The 23250-nt window shown below is 40.3% G+C and overlaps 1 protein-coding gene across 1 annotated transcript; it reads right to left on the minus strand.

The window, feature by feature from the left end:
* Nucleotides 1–11531: 11531 nt before the first annotated feature.
* Nucleotides 11532–11936, minus strand: LOC107061217 (uncharacterized). The gene has a single exon (XM_015310068.1). It carries the CDS (start codon nucleotides 11934–11936, stop codon nucleotides 11532–11534), a length of 405 nt encoding a protein of 134 aa, XP_015165554.1.
* Nucleotides 11937–23250: the final 11314 nt, after the last annotated feature.

Here is a 23250-nt window from a genome sequence, read left to right on the forward strand (position 1 = left end):
ATTGTGTTAAGAATATTTTTAAAAATGAATGAAAAAGATTTGTTTTTTGGTCAATTCATGTATATATATTATTATTCTTTTTAAAAAACTATTATTTATCACTTTCACAAACTATGTAATGATCTGATTCATGTTCAACATGATACGTAGGCAACCCTCAACGGGTTCGATCGAAATGCGTTAAAAATATTCAAATGAGTGAAATATGAGACTAAAAGACATAAGAAAGACGTCTAAAGCTGGGATGAAACATAAAAGCCTTCCGAAACTTATTTTAGAAATAGAAATAATTTAGGTGCATAACATACAACGTGTGATTAACATTTGCAAAGTGCTAAAACTTAACACATTTGTTTTTTTTTATAAAAGAGAGAAAGAATTTAAAGGTGGTTGGTTTCTGTTTAGAGCTGGCATCTCATCAATACTACACAAGGTCAAAAGGGAAAGCAAAAATAACGCGCAAAGACAGAACATTGTCGGGAAATGACGAAGTCCAAAATCAAATGGTTGCACAAGAATCGATATTTGTAGAAGAGGTAAAGATGTTGAGACAACAAATGACCGAAATGTATGAAGCTTAGATGAATGGGAAAACTCCTCCATCTTCAATTCGGGAATACCTAAATGCGAATATGTCATTCCCTATCCAAGTCTCAACAAGCGTCCCGATTTATCCACCTGGATTTGGCCCCTACGTTAACATATCTTCATGCCAACTGCACAAACTAATACAATTCCTCAACTAACACTAGTACAAAAAACCAATGACGATCTTCTACTGAAAGATCAATACGACCAAGGTTAGTCCCCTAAATTGACTTTTAAAATTCCTGACAGTTACCACCACACTCATCAATACAGATCCCTCGTTGAGGTTGAGAAAACCACTAAGAATGAGGAACAAGAAGAAATTGCCAAAAGGATGAGGAGTTTAGAGAAAAACATAAGGAATATGCAAGGATTGGGAGTACACAAAAGTGTCTCATTTAAGGACTTATGCATGTTTGTAGATGTCCACCTGCCTATAGGGTTCAAAACTCCAAAGTTTGATAAGTATTCATGGCAACCCAGTGGCTCATTTAAAGAGATTTTGTAATTAGCTAAGGGGAGCCCGAGGAAAAGAAGAGATTCTTATGGTTTACTTTGGAGAAAGTCTAACGGGTGTACCCTCATAATGGTTTATTGATCAAGATATTTCTCATTGGCATGTCTGGGATGACATGTCTCAAGATTTTGTCCAACAATTCCAATACAATATAGATATCATACCGAATCGCAATTCCCACGCTAAAATGAAGAAAAAAAATCATCTGAAAGCTTTAAGGAATATGCAATAAAATGGAGAGAGCAGACGACTAGAATCAAACCGCCGATGAAAGACTATGAATTGATTGATGTTTTTCTCCAGGCTCAAGAGCCTGACTACTTTCATTACCTTCTTGCCGCAATGGGAAAGCCTTTCGCCGAAGCAATTAAGATCGGAGAAATGGTAGAGAACAATATAAAATTGGGGAAAATTGTAAGTCAGGCAGCCATTAGAGCTATCACACAAGAAATACAAAGTGGGTCAGGTAATTTTGGAAATCAAAAAAAGAAGGAGGAAGGGTCCATGTTGGCGTCTGGATCGAGAGGTGTTCAAATGGGGATGAACCACCCTTATGTGCAAGTCCAACAAGAACAATATAATTACCCTCAACATTATTACCCATCCCAATATGCAGTTTTCAACACTCGGGCATATGTTCGACCTCCTCAGCGTCAACGATGGCCGACACCTGCCCCACAAGGTTCTTGCCCCCAACAAATTTTTTTTATGGCGCCATATAGTCCACATCCCCGGACAGATTATACAAGAGAACAAGGTTGGAAATAAAACTTTACCCCAAATTGGAGAATCATATACAAGTTTGTTGCAAAAATTAAAATAATTGAGATTGGTTGAACCTGTCAATCCCTATGTTGTCAATCCAAATGCTAGAGTCTTTGATCCAACTGTTATATGCGAGTATCACACTAACACCCAAGGTCATAGCACAGAGAATTGTTGGACTCTATAAAGAGTCATTGAGAAGCTAATCAAAGATAAGGTAATTGAGATACGCAATGAGGAAACACAAAATGTCACCAACAACCCACTCCCTACTCATAATAATGAGCGTGTTGTGGGGATGGTAAACATTTATGAAGAATGCAAGCAAACAAGTAGAACAAAGATGGAAAGCAGGACCTCAATTGAAGAGTCTAGTATGGTTTTAGAACCTATACTAAAGTCACCATCAATTGCAAAAGGTGCAAGCTCAAATTTTAAAGCCTCAAGGAAACTAGCATTGTACGTCCTTGGAGCTACAAAAAGAGAAGTACTAGTGAATGGACAAAAATTATACATTCTCGGTAAGTTCTCAACATCTGATAAAAACCAAGAGAGTGTTAAAGAGCTAGTTGTGATACAATTCGCAACACAACTTCCAGTAACAAACACCAGAACTGTTAGAAAAGATGGCCAACCGAATATTTGAGGTAACCAAAATCACTTCCACTGGCGACAAATTGCCTTTGGAAGGATTTGGGCATAACAAGTCTCTACATTTAACTGTGAAATGTGAGAACATTATGTGAAAAGTGTCATTGTAACACCTCAGAATCTAGTGGGCTAAACTAGGGCTAAGTGAGAGGGCAAGAGCCAAGGAAGAGGGCTTAGACAACCCAACTTTCACCAAGCACTGCCCAAAATAGCCTCCTCCACACGAGAGCCTTGCCGACTCTTGGTGGTCACCACGGTACGTGGTGCCACTCGTGGAGATGAAGAAGTAGCTAGGCTACACTGCCCCAAGTGAGAACCCTCTCCACGAGCAACTGGATGGCTCGTGAAGGCCACCACACCCGTGGGAGGTGTCGTGGTCTTCACTTAGTTTTTAGGGGTTTAAGGGGTGGCACCCTAGACACTGTTCCAAAGACCATGGAGGGCACCATGGCTCGTGGAACCTCACATGGTCACGAGGCAGGCCACTGTAAGTTGAGGGTACATTGGTCTTTTCCAGTTTTAATTAGATCAAAGCCATGTCAGTTTTCCTAAGCCTAGAATCCCTATATAAGTCATTTTAACTCTAAAACTCACCCATTCAAGTCATTATTTCCAAAACCCAAAAGAAATCCCAAAGTTGTTCTCTTAAATATTTCTCTCTCTAGAACTTGAAGAAGAAAGAGTTCAATCTAGGATCAAGGTCAAGTCTCCAATCCTCAAGCATTTGTGGGCTTTGTAATCAAGTTATGATGGCTTTTCATCCATGGATTCCTTCCATCCATGGAGTCCCTAAGATTCTCCAATTGAAAAGTAGAAATTCCCAGTTTGAATTAGGGTTTTCTTCTGATGTTGTGGGTATTGAGGAATGTTGATCCAAATAATTGGGTTATGATTGCTTATGCATGAATTGATAGGATTACATGTTTTTAGGATGAATATACATATAACCGTGCCTAACCCATGTCTAGAAAAATGAAATTGATATATGTGGGTTTTACTCCATGAAAGGGGAAATTGAGGATTTAGATGTATTCATATAGGATTGATATGGTACATTATAGATTGCTTGAGATTGAAGTATATTGATATGAATTTCTTGACATTAAAGCATATATGATGGTTATGATAGAATTGTCTTGAGATTGAGGCATATATGATGACTATGAGATATAGTGCTTTGAGAGTAAAACTTATGTTGTCAATTGTTGATTATTGATATGATTGTTGTGGAAGGCATAGTTCCCATGTGAATTGCTTATGTTATGAATGTGAAAGGTTTTCTCACATTGAAGGATTCGAAGTTGAAATGATTGCTCACCTAAAATGAATCTAATGCAAAGACTAAGAAATTGATGAGGCTAAATACGATTACCCATGACCTCTAAATGAGATGGATATGAGGCAATTACCCGTATTCCCTAGGAATAGAATAAAGATGAGATTACCCTTATTCCTCAAGTTAATCAAGAGGCGACTCCCCATGTTATTAAGATATGAATTGGACAAGAGGCGGGTACTCATTATCCCTATAGAAAGACAAGAGGCGAATACCCATGTCACATGATGTTGGACTAGAGGCGAATACCTATGATCCAAATGTGGAGTAGGACTAGAGGCGATTACCCATGTTCCTTCATAGTAAGGTAAGAGGCGAATCCCCATGTCTATAAAAGATAAGTTAGCTATGTTATGCTAGGTGATTGCTTGGATTATGCTTGAGTTGCCTTCCATGATGAGTAAGGATGAGATGAGGTTACTTCAATAAGTATTACTTTATGTTGATATGTTCTATTATGTGCAATGATGATACGTATGACTTATGTTGCTAACCTCTTACGTTTATGTTGATATTTATGCAAGCTATCATATTTAGTAGATGTTTTCACTTACACATACTCTTGCCTATATTTCTTATCCAAATATATGGTCTGGCGATATCGGCTCTCATCCCTGTGGCTAGGATCATAGTAGAGCAAGATTTGAAGATTGGTGAGTCCTCATAGCATTCGAAAATTTGACCATCATTTCCTTATGTCCTTCAATCTATGTTTTGAACTATTGTATGGGCTCTGTCCCAAAGATATTCATGTTTTACATGGTTTGAGACAAAGTGTAATAGACTTCCGCTTCGCTTTATAAAGACTTTGATTGTGTTGAAAATGTAATAAATTTCCACTCATTTCTGTTATCTTATGTTATGAAAGCTAAGTGGCTTATATGAGGCCCTCGGGGTCTTGTATGCCATGTTACGTCTAGGGGGTACCCTTGGGTCGTGACAAACTTGGTATCAGAGTACAAGGTTTAGAATGGTTTTAGGATGTCTGAAAACGTCGTCTAGTAGAGTCTTGTTGATACGCTCAAATTACACCTCCCTAAAGAAGTATAAGCGATCGTTGTCAAATAAAGAACCCAACTTGTAGGTTGGGGTCGATCCCACAAGGAATATAGTTTAGACTTAAACTTAACTCATTATTATATCCATTTAGTCAAACTATTTCCAAGACAAGTAATTAAAGGGGAGGGGGGGTTTGTGTAAGCAAATAACTGATTGTTGATCAAGTAACAAGTGAGCAGGATTAATACTTTTGATTATCAATATGAGAAAGAAACTAGGGTTTATGTGTTTCCCACAAGCTTTTAACGCGGTAATCCTAATAATAGTAATCCTTTCCTAGTGTCTTACATGCAAAAGTTGGTAATATAGGTATCCCTAAGTGATTGGTCCTCCAGATAGGGAATTTCACTATGCACCTTGGTCCGGCTACGAGTGTATACTTTACTAACCCTTACCTTTACCTCAGATTAGACATCACATCAATGTATGACTTACTTTTCTACCCTCACACCAATTGACATTAGACTATTAGATAGCATCCACTAAAACTCTGTTGTTAATTTTTTTCTCATTAACTACCTCCTTGGTCCGGCAAGTAGCAACAAGGCGAGTTCTAATGCGTGTACTTGTTTAAAAGACTTCTAAGCGAAAGAATTACCAATACATGCATAAACACTATTCAAGAATTACTTAATTATTATTCATACTTTGTTAATTGCTCATGGTTCGCACAACCCTAATTGTGGATTTAGCTACCTGCTTGAAAGAACATAATTCATGTTTTGATAAAAAGAAGTCATGAACTTACGATTAGAGTAGAAGAAACCTGAAATCTTCACTTGAATTTTAAAGTAAAAACTTGTAAAATGAAATCCTAAAATCAAATTGCTAAAGTTGCAAGTTAATTCCACAAAATACCAAGAACTAAAAGTAAACAATGTTGTCTCACCTCCAAAAATGAGGTTTATAACTCATATTTATATAAAACATATCCTAAATAAAGAGGAAACAAAATAAGGAAATAAGTAGTCTCGGACGCGGCTTCAAGTGATGACTCGACCTACGGACTATGGGTTGACCCATGGTCCGTAGGTCACCCTTCGTGGTTCAACACTTAGCAACTTTCAGCAGGGAGTGGAACCTTCACTCTCAAATCATCAACGACGGACGTGCAAGACGGACCGTAGGTTGACCTACGGTCCATGGGTCCTTTTCCGTGGCTCCACACTTAGGATTTTTCATCTGGTACTGGAACTTCAACTCTCTGAACCCATCGACAAATGTATAGAACGCCCCATGGGTCGACCTACGGTCCATCAATTGCTTCGTAGTTCCACACTTGGTCAGAATTCCCTGATGCGCCATCTACGCCTGCCCAGCGACGGTCCGTCATAGGACCTATGGCCCGTTGATCCCTCCGTGGATGGTCCCTTCTACATGATTTCAATGCTCATTACCATCAACTGCATTCCTAGCTTATTTCCTGCAAACATAACACAAAACACATTATTTCTAATACAATATGGCTCTAGACACACACAACTTCTAAGTGATTTGCATCAAAAATACCGCAAACTCACGGTATATCAACACCCTCAACTTAAACTTGTTGTTTGTCCTCAAGCGACACACTAAAACTCTAAACGACACTTGTGTAGAAGCAGACATACAAACTCAAGCAATCACATGGACTTTTTAATCCATCCTATTTCCTTAGTGGAATTCTCTTCATTTAGACTCAACAAGCTTACTCATACGGATCAAACATGACATAGATCGACCAACAGACATCACAACATACACCTTTCACAATCACCAATGTATCAATTCTGCAACAATGTAACTAGTGCCCTTACTTCAAAATAAATACTTTTTCATACACAATAAATGTGCCTTTCAAGTTTTTTTAGGATTCATTTAATACTCACGCTCAGAAGTGACTTCAAGTACAATTCGTGCTCAATACTATAAGCTTGCCCTTATTTTCATTGCTTAGACTCTCCAAACTAGTTGCTAGGATCACTACAGGACTTTCTTAGCTTGTAACGTAGGCTCAGGTTCATGTAGGATATATTTTGGTACTTTTTAGTGAATTTCTGCCCTTCTTGGCATTATATTGGTTTTTTTTTACCTCTTTTCTCAACCAATTCTTGACATCTTTTTATTTTCTTTTCTTTGCCTTGATTCTTTTAACACAGATGTGACTTTTGACTTTATAGCTCATATTGTTCACTTCCTTCTTTTTCTTTCTCTTTATTTTCTTTATTTCTTTCAGCACTTTTGTTATTCATCTTTTGCATCTTTTGCACAAAGTCACATCTTTTTATTTTCTATTTCTCTCTTCAACACAAAACTCTTTTCATACCCTTTTTCTTTCGGTTTCCTTTTTCATAGCCATCCTCAACTTATGTATTTTGCATGAGTTGAGGTGCACAATATCCGATGTCGGACCACGGCCAAGATCAAGGTAACTTTCTCAATTAGCCACCCTCAACTTAGGCTTTTGGCATAAGTCAAGGTGCACATGTCCAAGGAGGGACTAGGGCCAAAGCAATTATTTTAGGGAAGGTGAGTTAGGTAAATTGAAAAAAGTGGTCTATATTAGGTTCAAACATTTGGATCAAAGGAAACATTTATTTCATTTGGTTGGATCATTTTATGCTTGAGTGGACTTATTTGAACAAGGGCCTATGATCATTTCCCAACTTCTAGCCTAGATTCTCTTAGCAGGACCAACAGGGAAAGTTCTAGATTGGCAAAATCTGTATGAACATTCAAACTTTTCTCACACACACTTGGCACATTGTTTCATTATCAGATTACTCGATTAACTAGTTTACATTTAAACTTAAGTAATGAGGTCAAATCGGTTCCTTATCATGTCATATTGAGATCCAGCACATTCAACTTATCAAGCTTAAAGATCTAACACATTTCACATTTTTTTTGGACAGGGGTCATTTTTTATGCTTTTTATACCATCATGCTTTCATTTTTCTACTTACTTCTACACATACATTCCTTAACATGCCGGTTCAACAGAAATTAAAATAGTCTCTTGGGAGAAAAGAACACAGGCAATAAAACCCCAAGAGAGGATTATGAGTTAGGTTACTCAGGCTTCACCGTATCACTCATAATCCATTTACCCCACCCCCAACAAAATAAGGTGCAATTATCCCCAATGCACAAAAATCAATAGTAAAACATAGGGTGAAGCTAACCTGTGGTGCATATGCGTCGAAGACCTATCAAGAAGTGGGTCGGTTCGGTTTCCCTGAGCCCGTTGGATCAACACTTGGTACGCCATCAGTAGCGTTCGCATCAACTATCCCAACGCCCTTAGTAGTGCTCACACTGCCAGATGGGCCGACACCTATCTCTCTGGCCTGCTGTTGTCTCTACTCCTCATCAAATATGGATGCCCTCTGAGCCTCTTGAGTCTGCTGGAGCTTCTTTTGCAATCTCTCAGCCTCAGCATCATCGAAGGTACGAGCGAAGCGGGGGCGCTTCCCCGTGGCACGAGAAGAATGTGGTGGTGGCATAACATTGCCGAATAGGCCAGTCATCACTACCTCATCATCTAGTGCCGTAGGGGCAGACTCTGGCTCAGTCTCTGGGGAGCTAGAACTGCAACAAGATCAGCACAGAGGCTATCTAACTCCTTCTTAAAGGTGGTCACATCAATAGTTGGGGCCAGCCTCTCCAGGAATCATAACTCAAAGGCATTCAGGCACTTATGAACGGCCTGAAACTTCTGGTCCATCATTTACTCCATCTTCTGCTCAACCCTCGCCACAGACTCCGCTATAGACCGCTGCATCCATGGCTTTACATGCTAAAGCAAAGTGACCATCTATGCCTCCAACTTCTGGACTCGGGCTAGAGGGATGACGGAAGACCCTGAAGAGGGGGTGGCTCAGGATGAGCAAGGGGCCTTACTGGTGGCCGGAGACGGTGGAGCCTAAGTGTCTGCTGTAGTGGTCGGAATGGTGGATTCATCGGCATGCATCTACTTAACATCGGTGGCTAGATCGTCACCTAGAGGTGGCACCTAAGGGCAATGTCGAGAGTCTTGGTTGCATGAAGCAACCTATCATAATTCCACACCGGAACAGACGAATCCCTGCATAGCTGGAAAATGAGGCACGGGAAGGGCAATGTGGTGGTGTCCTTGAAGGCCCTCTCATGGATCTCTCCTCTCAATATGAGGGAAAAGTCTATCTCAAGCCTTACTACCGTAGCTGCAACCATCACTGCTCGGTCCCACGTGATCACATTGTCCGCCTGAGTAGGGGACACACGGGTCCGTACCAGCAACCAGAAGAATTTTGCAGCGAAACTTAGTGTCACCTTCTTGATACCCAAGCTCAGATTCTGGACCACCTCAGCACACTCTCCATCCGTAGCAATATGTTGTGCTAGCCATCACACCAGGACTCTCTCTGCTCGGCATTCCTTTAAAATTCCCCGCTCTTAATGATGGGCAGAGTGTGTTCCGAGCCATTGATAAACCTGCGGAGAGTGACCTCTCATATATAAAATTGAAAGCCCTACACCAAGGTGGACTCAAGTGGAGGCTGAGAGGTGGGCTTGGCCCGCTTGGAGATGGAACCTCTGATGGTGGCAGCATATGAGGCGTATAACTCCGTACTATCTCCTCGCTTGGAGTCTATGCCATCCACTTACACCTGTGCCTCCGAAAGAGCTCCCCAATGACTGGAGTGATGTGGAGGCTCCCTGTGAGAACCTGACGCTCCTCAGTGACTAGTCGGGCCATTTTGTCGTGCTCATTCAGTATGCGAGCATCAATGTATATATGGGATTGGCCCTCCACACACCACATGTTTGGCTCCATAGCAACCGCTGGAGTCTCAAAATGGGGGTAGGGGGCTACTAGGGTATCTCCTGTACTATCAGACTCGGATGAAGAGGTGGTGCTGCCGCTGGAGCTGGAGCCGGATGGGGACTTTGAGCCAGCCTTTGATCTGATCGGTGTGGCTCCCTTCTCAGACTGGGGGGCACTGACTACGTCGGAGCTCACCTGGCGAACTCTGTTCCGTGTAGTGCGGGGAGCAGTGTGGGAGGTCCTGGTGGGAGGTGGAACGTACTCCCCATCCAATTCCGCATCGATCAACCACATAGATAGAGCAACGCATTTTGATTTACCCTTGGCAGCGTATGTGGGAGCTTGCTAAGGAGCCATGGTACCTGTGGAAGATTAGTTAGTACCAAAACAAGTTAATATAACACAAGGAAGAATTTTAGAACAAGAAACGAACCAGAGAAAAACTAAAAAAATCTGGACAGTAGTTGAACTGTTGACCCACGGTGGGCGCCTACGGTCTGTCGATGGAACGATGGTTCTTAGGTAGGTAAGAGTACCCAAAATTAGGTCTCTGATGTGGGAAACACGGATGGCAGAACGGTCCGTTGATGGAATGACGGATTGTAGTCCACACTGAGGTTTGACACTTTGTGAAAACTTTGTGTGCAAATGACCTATGGACTCGACCTACGGTCCATAGGGTGACCTACGGTCCATGGACGGGCAGTCGTGGGTCAGTACTGTGCCAGGTTTCAGAACTTGATTCAATTTCAGCCCATAACATGAACAATTCTACATTCAAATACTATCTAATTATGCATTTCAACAGAATATATGGTAGTCTATCATCCTTAGGGTTCTAAATACATAACATTCAACTTTTGACAAGAATCAAACTACAAACCCTAAGTCAAAACATCCAATTAGACCTTTTAACTTGAATTATTCGATTTTAATTAACTACACACTCACATACCATCATACCAAGGGTCTTTCTATCTCATAATTTCCCATTCAAACATGAAATTAACTACCCAATGTCAAGTTCATTGTTGTGATTTCAAATGGAAACTATGAAAAAATACAAAGTTCGGGAGAAATCAACTTACCTTACTAGTAAACAACAATGGTGAGTGTGTGATCGACTGCAAAGACTCCTAAACCAGCGTGGACACCAGACCCGAACTGTGAGATCACTTTGGGGAGAAGATGGGGTGATTTGGGAGAGAATAAGAGGAATATGGGATTTTGGGAAATGAAGTGGGTATTGATATGGGGGTTATTGGGGTTAATGTGAATTGTAGAATTGAAAAATGATTGGGAGGGAGTTTTAGATGTGGGGGGGGGGGTGTTTTAAAATGAAGAGGTTTTATTTAAAAGGAGTCCAGGTCGGGTCGGTAGAAACCTTAGGTTGGACCCACGAGACCCCATCGATGGTCTGGTCCGTAAGTCACTTTCACACTTAGAAAAATTTAGAACACTTACCTGGGATCTACAGATGCCATTCACGGTCCGTGGATGGACCAACAGATCGTAGATGGGGTCCGTAGACCACTGCACAACTATTTTTCAACAGATTTTGCCTTTCGTCCCTGCACACGTAGCAGCCTTTAGGACTTTGTTTTAACATTTTTTGGAAACTTTTTAGACACGGACCCTATTCTATATTTAGCCAACACTAATACAAAAATAAAACACCTATCTAAAGAGCTACAAAAATTAAAATAAAAGAAGAAAATTCCTATATCGAAAAGAAAAACCTATAGTTGTCTAGATTGTACATCTTGGGTTGCCTCCCAAGCAGCGCTAGATTTAATGTCGCGGCATGACACAAACACCTTGAATACTTAGATTTCATCAAGATAGTAGGCCTCTATCACTTCTTGTACACTCTCTGACTTCCCCATGTAGACCTTGATTCTTTGCCCGTTCACTTTGAACCATCCTCCCTCCTTGTTCTCGAGCTCGACCACTCTATCTGGAAATACTTGAGTGACTCTGAATGGCCCAATCCACCTGGACTTGAGCTTGCCAGGAAACAAGCGCAACTTTGAGTTGAATAAAAGCACCAAATGACCCACAACAAACTCACGCTTTTTAATCTTTTGATCGTGATACTTCTTAATCTTGTCCTTGTACAAGGTTGAACTTTTATATGCTTTTAGGCGAAACTCATCAAGCTCATTAATGTAATTCACTCTTTGACTCGATGCGGCGCCCCAATCCAAATTCAACTTCTTTAGCGCCCACATGGCCTTGTGCTCTAGCTCTACCGCCAAATGGCATGACTTCCCATATACAAGTTGGTAGGGGGACATACATATGGGAGTCTTGAATGTGGTGCGATAGGCCCATAGAGCATCATCAAGCCTTCTTGACTAGTCCGTTCTATTGGCGTTCACAGTCTTTGCAAAGATTTGCTTTATCTTTGACACTTTAACTTGCCCACTAGACTACGGATGGTAAGGAGTAGCTATATTGTGAGGAACTCCATATTTCTCTAACAACGCCTTGAACAATTTATTACAAAAGTGGGAACCTACATCGCTGAGAATCGCCTTAGGTGTACCAAATCTGGAGAAGATACTCTTTTTTAGGAATGCGGTGACACTCTTACCCTCATTGTTTAAAATCGCAATTGCTTCCACCCATTTCGATACATAGTCAACTGCAACAAGAATATACTTCATCCCATGTGAACTCACAAATAGATCCATAAAGTCAAGGCCCCAAACATCAAACAACTTAATCACCAATATCGGATTCATAGGTCGCTCTTGCCTCTTTGAATTCTTCCTTTCTTGTCACATCACAAGACTTGGCAAATCATGAGCATCTTGGTCGATGGTAGGCCAGTAATACCCACACTGCAAGAGTTTATAAGCAGTCCTATAATCAACCGCAACAAGAATATACTTCATCCCATGTGAACTCACAAATAGATCCATAAAGTCAAGGCCCCAAACATCAAACAACTTAATCACCAATATCGGATTCATAGGTCGCTCTTGCCTCTTTGAAATTCTTCCTTTTCTTTGGCAACAATCACAAGACTTGGCAAAATCATGAGCATCTTGGTCGATGGTAGGCCAGTAATACCCACACTGCAAGAGTTTATAAGCAGTCCTAATACCACTATGATGCCCACCAACATGCGATGAATGACACTCCTCTAGTATACTCATCATCTGAATCTCGGGCACACAACTACAAATAATCCCATCAGCACAAATACGAAACAAGAAAGGCTCATCCCAAAAAAACTTCTTCACATCATGCATAAACTTTTTCCTTTGGTGAAATGATAAATCCGATGGGGCAAAATCGCTTGCCAAGTAGTTAGCAAAATCTGCGAACCAAGGGATAAAATCAAAGGAAACAGCCAATACCTATTCGTCTAGGAATGCATCATTAATTTCAGCCCCATCTCCTAACTTGAGTATTGCTTCATCCTCTAATCTGGACAAATGATCGGTAACTTGATTTTCTGTCCCCTTTCTATCTCTCACCTCAAAATGAAACTCTTGCGGCAACAATACCCATCTGATCAACCTCGGTTTTGCATCCTTTTTAGCCATCAGATACCTCAATGCAGAATGATCAGTATGCACTATGACCATAGTACCAAGCAAGTAGGATCAAAATTTCTCGAATGTGAAAACCACAACAAGGAGTTCCTGTTCAGTCACCGTAAAGTTCTTTTGAGCCACATTTAGAACTTTGCTGGATAGTAAATGGGATGAATAATCTTCTCTCACCTCTGTCCCAATACCACACTAAATGCCACCCCACTTGCATCACACATCACTTCAAACGGTTGCCCCCAATCCGGTGAAATAATAAAATGCTGATACTAACCTTGCTTTCAACTCACCAAATGCTCTCAGACAAGCATCATCAAAATAAAACTTACACTCCTTCTCGAGCAGTTTGCACAATGGGTGTGCAATTTTAGAGAAATCTTTGATAAACCTCCGATAAAAACCTGCATGCCCAAGAAAAGTTCTAACACCTTTAACAGAGATAGGTGGTGGAAGCTTTTCTATTACCTCAACTTTATCTCTATCAGCCTCGATACGCTTCTCAGAAATCCGATGACCCAGAACTATCCCCTCTTTTATCATAAAGTGGCACTTTTCCGAATTGAGCACAAGATTGCACTCTTCATACCGTTTTAGTACCTCGGCCAGATGCATCAAGCAACCATCAAACGAATCACCCACCACAGAAAAATCATCTATAAATACCTCAATAGTGTCCTCCACTATATCTGAAAATATCGATATCATGCAACGCTGGAAGGTCGCTGGAGCATTACACAACCCAAATGGCATCCTTTTGAAGGCGAAAGTCCTATACATACAAGTGAAGGTGGATTTCTCTTGGTCTTCCGGAGTAATGGAGATCTGATTGTAGTCCGAATACCCATCAAGAAAACAATACCAACCCTTACCAACAAGCGATCCAGCATCTGATCCATGAACGACATAGGGAAGTGATCCTGTTTTGTCCAAGCATTTAGTTTGTGGTTGTCCATGCATACTCTCCATCCAGTCACTGGCCTTATCAGAACAAGTTCATTTTTCGCATTAGGAACCAAAGTAATCCACCTTTCTTAAGTACACACTGAACAGGACAAACCCAACTACTATCTGCGATGGGGTATATGACTCCAGCATCCAACTATTTGATGATTTCATTTTTTACTACCTCTTGCATAGGTGGATTTAGTCTCCTTTGGTGCTCGATACTAGGCTTGCTATCTGGCATGAGTTGGATTTTATGAGAACAAATGCCAGGAGGAATCCCAATAATGTCTGCAATGGTCCATCCAATAGCCCGCTTGATCCTTTTCAACACAGAAACCAATGCCTCAACTTGTACCTCACTCAAATCGGCCACAATGATTACTGGTAAAGTACCATATCTTTCCAAGAATACATACCTTAAATGCGATGGTAGAGCCTTGAGCTCCAATTTTGGAGCTTCTTCCACATACGATTTTGCAAGTGGAGAGTCCTGATTCTTCATATCTAGCTCCAATTTCTTTGGTTTAGAACGGAATTCAAACATATCAAGTGTGGCAACTAATTCATCATAGTATTCAATACCATTACCCTCAAAATTATCATAACTGATACCAGTGCACTGACACCTAACCTCTCTTCAATAGACACTTCAAAACCTCGTTGCACAATATGATTCACCACTGATACTAACTTGAGATCGCTTTCCTGCTTTATATACCTTCAGATATTGAAAGTTACCTCTTTATTATTCAATTAGAACTTCATCTGCCCTCTTTCCATATCAACCAAGGCGCTCCTAGTAGCAAGGAATGGTCTCCCTAAGATGATGGGAACCTTAAAATCAAGTATCACAAATTGCGCCGGAAAAATGAACGACTACACTTTCACAAGGACATCTTTGAGAACACTAATGGGCTTCTTTACAGTTCTATCAGCCATGAGTAGTCGAATCGCAGTCGGTTTTGGAGCCCCTAAGCCCAACTTCTTATAGATTGACAATGAAATCAGATTCATGCTAGCACCCAAATCGCACAACGCCTTCGCAAAATGAAACAACCCAATTGTACAAGGAATAGTGAAAGCTCCGTGATCTTCTTTCTTTGGCACTAATGACCGCGTAGCAATAGCACTACGATGTTGTAAACTTGCATCATCCTCAAAACAAACGACCCTCTTTTTGGTCACCAAATCCTTCATAAAATTTGCATACCCAGGCATTTGCTCTAAAGCTTTCATCAACGGAAAATTGATGGAAAGTTGTTTCAACATAGTAATGAACCTGCGGTATTTTCCTTCTTCGGTCTTCTTCACCAATCTCTGTGGAAATAGCGGTGGAGGTCTACGCATGTGAACAACTTTTTGGGTGATCTCTACTTCCTTCTCTGTAGCATTTTTAGACTCTCTAGTAACCTCAATCTCATCTTCATCTCTTTCTACCACAATTTCAACCTTAGACGGCATAGGGGGGATCAATGGTCTGTTTACCTCCTCAAGTAATGACTGCCATACAATGCTCGTTATTCTTCGGATTTTGGATGGTGTTGCTAGGAAGTGTGCCAGGCTGACGTGGGTTCACTGTAGTGGACAACTGATTAATCTACTACTCAAGTTGCTTGATCGACACTGCATGCGCATCAACTTTTTGACCAATACAAAACAAGTCATTTCTCATCTCTTTCACATTCTCATCAGTCGCATCAAACCTCTTCATCATCTTCTGCATCATATCCTCAATGCCCCCATATTCTCTATTACCAAATTTTCTGTTCCAGGTGGAACATAGGGCCCAACTCTCTCATTTCTGTTACCATAGTTGTTCCGGTTATAGTTGTTATCATGATTGTAGTTCCCATCCCGAACATAGTTACCTTCTTGATTTTAGTTACCATAATTCTGACCTTGGTTTCCTCGACCTTTGGCACAAATTATCTGAGTTGGAACCTTGGGCGTTGGCTCGGAAACCCCGCATCTAATGATTCACCAAATAAGCATCCTCCTCATAGTAGCATTCCTCAACTGGCGGTGGTGGATCTCTAGTTAGGTAGTTTACCACATTCACCTTCTCTGCACCTCCGGTCACATGCTTTAGTACCAAACCCAATTTTGTCCTCATTTGAGCCATCTCTTCACGAATATCATCATTGGATTGACTAGGTGCGGCTTGAACTGCAAATGTGCTTCTACCAGTGTCTGACTTTCTAGTGGCCCATGCCTTATTATTTTAGGAAATCTTCTCTAGTTTCTTAGCGATCTCTTCAAAAGTTCACTCACCATATGATCCTCAAGTAATAGTATCCAGCATAGCCTTGCCATTATCATCTTGACCTCTATAGAAGTACTCCTTTAGTGACTCATCATCTATGCGGTGATTCGAAACACTTCTTATGAATGCAGTGAACCTATCCCATAAACTACTTACAGACTCTCCAGGTAGTGCTATGAAGTTGTTCAGTTTGTCTTTGTGATTCAGCTTCTTGGACAACAGGAAAAACTTTGCCATGAACACCTTATTCAATTGATCCCATGTATGAATCAAATTATATGGAAGCTCAGAAAACCATAACACAACATCACTGGTCAATGATAGAGAGAAGACTCTCAAACCTATGACATTCATATCCAACTCCGGTCATCCCACACAACTCTTGCAGACACTTCTTAATTTAACCATGTTCCCATGCGGATATTCTGAAGCTAGAACAGAAAACAACCCTCTTGCTGTAAGCATTTGCATCAAATTGCTGGTCACCATAAACGTATGCCCTGGAGGTAGAAGAGGGAGAACAATAGGTCCTTCTGATTCAATGGTATTGAAATCGACCCTATAGTTATCACGCAACCTTGGTTCTGGTGGATTTTGTACCCTTAATGCATCTTCGAGTAGATTACCACCATATAACTGAGCATTCTCATTACCAACTCTAGGAGGCTATAAGTCAACCCCATCCTCATGCTCCTCAATGATGGGATTATTATGGACCCCTTGATTTGCCATTTTTCTCAAAGACTTGCTTAGTTCAGGATCGTAGGGGGTCAATGGTTTTCCTCGACTCCATGTACTTGGCATACACTAGAGTAGAAACCTGTGGAAAACATAAAATCAGGAAATAATTGACTAAAGTTCAATAATGTAGTTAAACTTAATCTAAAAGCCTTATTCCCCGGATGCGGCGTCATAATTTGATATGATCAAATTACACATCCCTAAAGAATTATAAGCAATCATTGTCAAATAAAGAACCCAACTTGTTCGTTGGGGTCGATCCCACGTGGAATATGGTTCAAACTTAAACTTAACTCACTATTATATCAGTTTAGTCAAACTATTTTTGAGACAAGTAATTAAAGGGGGAGGGGGTTTGTGTAAGGAAATAACCGATTGTTGATCAAGTAATAAGTGAGCAGGATTAAAACTTTTGATTATCAATATGAGAAAGAAACTAGGGTGTATGTGTTCCCCACAAGCTTTTAACGCGGTAATCCTAATAATAGTAATCCTTTCCTAGTGTCTTACATACAAAGTTGGTAAGATAGGTATCCCTAAGTGATTAGTCCTCCAAATAGGGAATTTCACAATGCACCTTTGTTCGGCTACAAATGTATACTTTTCTAACCCTTACCTTTACCTCAGATTAGACATCACATCAATGTATGACTTAATTTTCAACGTCGCACCAATTGACATTAGACTATTAAATAACATCCACTAAATCTCTATTGTTAATTCATTTCTCATTAACTACCTCCTTGGTCCGGCAAGTATAAACAAGGCGAGTTCTAACACGTGCACTCGTTAAAAAGACTTCTAAGTGAAAGAATTACCAATACATGCATAAACACTATTGAATAATTACTTAATTATTATTCATACGTTGTTAATCGCTCATGGTTCCCACAACTCTAGTTGTGGATTTAGCTACTCATGTTTGAAAGAACATAATTCATGTTTTGATAAAAAGAATTCATGAACTTACGATTAGAATAGAAGAAACCCAAAATCTCCAATTGAATTTCAAAGTCAAAATCTTGTAAAATGAAATCCGGAAATCAAACTGCTAAAGTTGCAAGTTAATTCCACAAAATGCCAAGAACTTAAAGTAAAAAATGTTGTTTGACCTCCAAAAACGAGGTTTATAACTCCTATTTATAGAAAACATATCCTACATAAAAATGAAACAAAATAAGGAAATAAACAGTCTGGGACGCGACTTCAAGGGATGAATTGACCTACGGTCCGTAGGTTATCCTTTGTGGTTCAACACTTAGCAACTTTTCAGTAGGGACTGGAACCTTCACTCTTATATCATGAACGACAGACGTGCAAGACATACTGTAGGTCGACCTACGGTTTGTGGGTCCTCTTCCGTGGCTCCACATTTAGGATTTTTCATCAGGTACTAGAACTTCAACTCTTTGAGCCAATTGAAGGATGTGGAGGATGGCCGGTGGGTCGACCTACGGTCCATCAGTTGCTTCGTTGTTCCACACTTGATCAGAATTCCTTGATGCTCCATCTACGCCTGCCCAATGACGGTCCGTCATAGGACCTACGGCCCTTTGATCCCTCCATGGGTGGTCCCTTCTGCATGATTTCACCACTCATCATCATCAACTGCATTCCCAGGTTATTTCCTACAAACATAGCACAAAACACATTATTTCTAATACAATATGGATCTAGACACACCCAACTTCTAAGTGTATTACCCAATGGTCTACATAGTATGACTACAATAAGGGCTTTTTTAAGAAGTACCGAGAGAGAAAATGTTGATCAAAGAGCTCTTCCTCAAGATCCTCAAGCTCCGATTGACCCTTTCGCTGACCAAGTGACCAATGCCGAGTTTAGGATAGCTTTTCAAGTGTTGGCTCAAGCCGTGATGACTTAAGCCAATAGGGAAGTTTTGAACCCTGTGATCCCAAATGTGGGTACAACGACATCGAGAGTAAAGGACTTCACAAGGATGAATCCTCTGGAATTCTACAGTTCTAAGGTTGAGAAAGATCCTCAAGAGTTTATTGACAGGGTTTATAAGGTATTCGCTATCATGGGAGTGACTCCGGTGGAGAAGGCAGAATTGGCCGCTTATCAACTAAAAGGGGTTATCAAATTTGGTTCAACATATGGAAAGAAACAAGACCGGTAGATGCGGGTCCCTTGGAATGGGGAAGGTTCAAATCTAATTTTCTTGATAGGTTCTTTCCTCTTGAGATGAGGGAGGTTAAAGTGCTTGAGTTCATTAGTCTTTGACAAGGAATCATGAGTGTAAAAGAATATGCCTTGAAGTTTACTCAATTGTCAAAGTATGCTCTTTCTATATTTGTCGATTCTAGGGCAAAAATGAGCAAGTTCATGTCGGGTGTGTCCTAATTGGTAGTGAAAGAGTGTCGTATGGCTATGATTGTTCATGACATGCATATTTCTCATATCATTGTGCATGCCCAACAATTTGAGGAGGAAAACTTAAGTCAAGGTTTAGGGAGACCAAGAGGGATAAAACCGATGATGGTAACTTTTCATAATCTATGTTCGGTGGACGTGGTCGTTCAAGGTTTCAACTAAGGTTTTCCGGGCAAGGTTCTTCTAAGGCTCCTCCAAGGTTCAACAATGAAAGGGTGTCTAACCCTAAGCCTCAAAGAGGTGGTAGTGGGTCTTCTTTGCCTAATTGTGCCAAATGTGGGAGAAATCTTGAAGGTAAATGTCTAGCGGGTTCCAATGCTTGCTTTGGTGGTGGTAAGATGGACCACAAGATAAGAGATTTTCCTTCAGTTACTAAGAATTAGGGAGATAATCGTCATTGGGCTCAACCCTAACCTTCATCCGGTCCGAGTGGTTCGGGTACTACTTCTCCCAAGCAAAATAGATTTTATTCTCTCCAAACTCGAGGTGAACAAGAGGGTTCACCCGACGTGGTTACCGGTATTTTGAAAGTTTTCCAATTAGATTTGTATGCTTTATTTCATCCCAGTGCTACTTTGTCTTTTGTGATGCCATATGTGGCTGTGAGATTTGATGTGCTTCCCAAAGTGTTATTAGATCCCTTTTCTGTCTCTACCCCTATTGGTAATTTTATTGTGGCTAAGAGGGTATATAGAATATGTCCCATTTCCTTATCCCATAGATTTACCCTTGTTGACTTGGTAGAGCTTGATATGCTAGATTTTGATATCATCCTTGGGATGGATTGGTTGCACTCTTGTTATGCTTCTATTGATTGTAGAACTGGTGTAGTCAAGTTTTTGTTCCCAAATGAACCTTTCTGAAAATGGAAGAAGGGGAATTCTATGCCGAGAGGTTGGTTTATTTCTTGTCTTAAAGCTAGAAAGATGATTTCTAAGGGTTGCTTGTACTATCTAGTTAGGGTGAGGGATGTGGATTCTGAAACCCCTAGTCTTGAGTCGGTTCCCGTTGTTAATGAGTTTTTGGAAGTGTTCCCAGATGATCTACTCGATATTCCTCCTGAAAGGGAAATAGACTTTGGTATTGACCTTCTCCCAGATATGCAACCTATTTCTATTCCTCCTTATAGAATTGCTTCGGCGGAACTTAAGGAGTTGAAAGAACAATTGAAAGATTCGTTGGAAAAGGGTTTCATCCGACCGAGTATCTCTTCATGGGGTGCTCTAGTTTTGTTTGTTAAAAAAATATGGTTAACTTAGTATGTGTATTGACTACCGACAATTGAATAAGATTACAATTAAGAACAAGTATCCTCTTCCAAGGATAGATGATTTTGTTTACCAACTCCAAGGTGCGAGTTACTTTTCTAAGGTTGACCTTAGGTTGGGTTATCACCAATTGAGGGTGAAGAATGATGGTATTCCGAAGATGACGTTTAGAAATTGGTATGGTCATTATGAGTTTTTGGTGATGTCATTTGGCTTGACTAATGCTCCGGCGGCATTTATGGAATTAATGAATAAGGTGTTTAGACAATACCTTGACATATTCGTAATTGTGTTCATTGATGATATTTTGATCTATTCAAGGAGCGAGGATGAAAATACCAATCATTTGAGGATTGTGTTGCGAATTCTTAAGGAACAACAACTTTTTGCAAAGTTTAGCCAATGCGAGCTTTGGTTAAGGTCCGTAGGTTTTCTTGGGCATATTATTTCAAGTAAGGATATTGAGGTAGATCCTACTAAGATGGATGCGGTCAAGAGTTAGCCTAGACCTCTATAACCTACGGATATTAGAAGTTTCTTGGGTTTGGCCGATTATTATTAAAGGTTTGTTGATGGATTTTCTACTATTTTATCTCCATTAACGGTTTTGACTCAAAATAAGGCACAATTCATATGGTCCGAAGCATGTGAAGAGAGTTTTCAAGAGTTGAAAGATAGGCTTACTTCCGCTCCGGTGTTGAATTTACCGGATAGTAGGGATGGATTTGTTGTTTATTGTGATGCCTCTAGAATTGGGTTGGAATGTGTGCTTATACAAAATGGTAAAGTTATTTCCTATGCTTCAAGGCAACTAAAAATCTATGAGAAGAATTATCCTACCCACGATCTTGAATTAGCGGCAGTGGTTTTTGCCTTAAAGATATAGAGGCATTATTTGTATGCTGTGCATGTAGATGTGTTTACCGACGACAAGAGCTTGCAATATGTGTTTAATAAAAAGGATCTGAATCTTCACCAAAGAAGGTGGCTTGAATTATTGAAATATTATGATATGAGTGTTCTTTATCACCCTGGTAAGGCGAATGTAGTAGCGGATACTCTTAGTAGGTTGTTTATGGGTAGTGTTGCTCATATTGATGATGATAAGAAGGAATTGGTACGAGAGGTACATAGATTGGCCCGAGTGGGTGTTCAATTAGTTGATTCCACCAAAGGTGGTGTTATGGTTCATAATGGGTCGGAATCGTCTTTTGTGGCGGATGTGAAATCCAAGCAAGGTCTTGATCCAGTCTTGTTAGAATTGAAAGAAACGGTACTTAGAATGTTTATTGAGGCTTTCTCCTAAGGGGGAGATAGTGTTCTTAGATATCAATGTCGTTGTGTGTTGCGAATGTCGATCACTTAAGAGATGAAATCTTGATAGAAGACCATAGTTCTCGGTATTCTATTCACCCAGTAGCCACCAAGATGTATCGTGATTTGAATGAGGCCTATTGGTGGAATGGGATGAAGAAGGATATTGCGGGATTTGTGGCTAAGTGTCCAAATTGCCAATAAGTGAAAATTGAGCATCGAAAATCAGGAGGTTTATCCCAAGATATTAGCATTCCTACTTGGACGTGGGAAGATTTGAATATGGACTTCATAGTTGGGTTGCCTCGTACTCAGCGACAATATGATTCGATTTGGATTATAATAGAACAAATGACAAAATCAGCCCATTTCATTCCCGTCAAGGTTTCTTATTAGGCGGAAGATTATGCTATGCTGTATTTGAGGGAAATGGTAAGGTTGCATGGAGTGCCCTTGTCCATTATCTCTAATAGAGATACTCAATTTACTTCTCGGTTTTGGAAATCTTTCCAAAAGGGTCTTAGCACTAAAGTTAATCTTAGCACGACTTTTCATCCACAAACTGATGGGCAAGCAGAGCAAAGTATCCAAACTTTGGAATATATGTTGAGAGCATGTGTCATCGATTTCAAGGGAAATTAGTATAATCATTTGCCATTGATTGAGTTTGCTTATAATAATAGCTACCATTCTAGTATTGGTATAGCTCCATTTGAGGCTCTTTATGGTAGGAGGTCTAGAAAACCCATAGGTTGGTTTGAGGTGGGTGAAGTTGCCTTGATAGGAACCGGGCTAGTTCATGAGGCTATAGAGAAAGTCTGACTTATTAGAGAGAGATTGAGAACAACCCAAAGTCGACAAAAGTCCTATGCCGATGTTAGAAGAAGAGATCTGGAATTTGATGTGCATGATTGGGTTACTTGAAAATCTCACCCATGAAGGGTGTAATGAGGTTTGGTAAGAAAGGGAAGCTTAGTCCCCATTTTGTAGGCCCATATGAGATCGTGAGACGTGTTGGTAAGGTTGCTTATGAGTTAGCTTTGCCTAATGATTT

The sequence above is a fragment of the Solanum tuberosum genome, unplaced genomic scaffold (genome assembly GCF_000226075.1).
Source record: "Solanum tuberosum cultivar DM 1-3 516 R44 unplaced genomic scaffold, SolTub_3.0 scf00124, whole genome shotgun sequence".
NCBI lineage: Eukaryota > Viridiplantae > Streptophyta > Magnoliopsida > Solanales > Solanaceae > Solanum > Solanum tuberosum.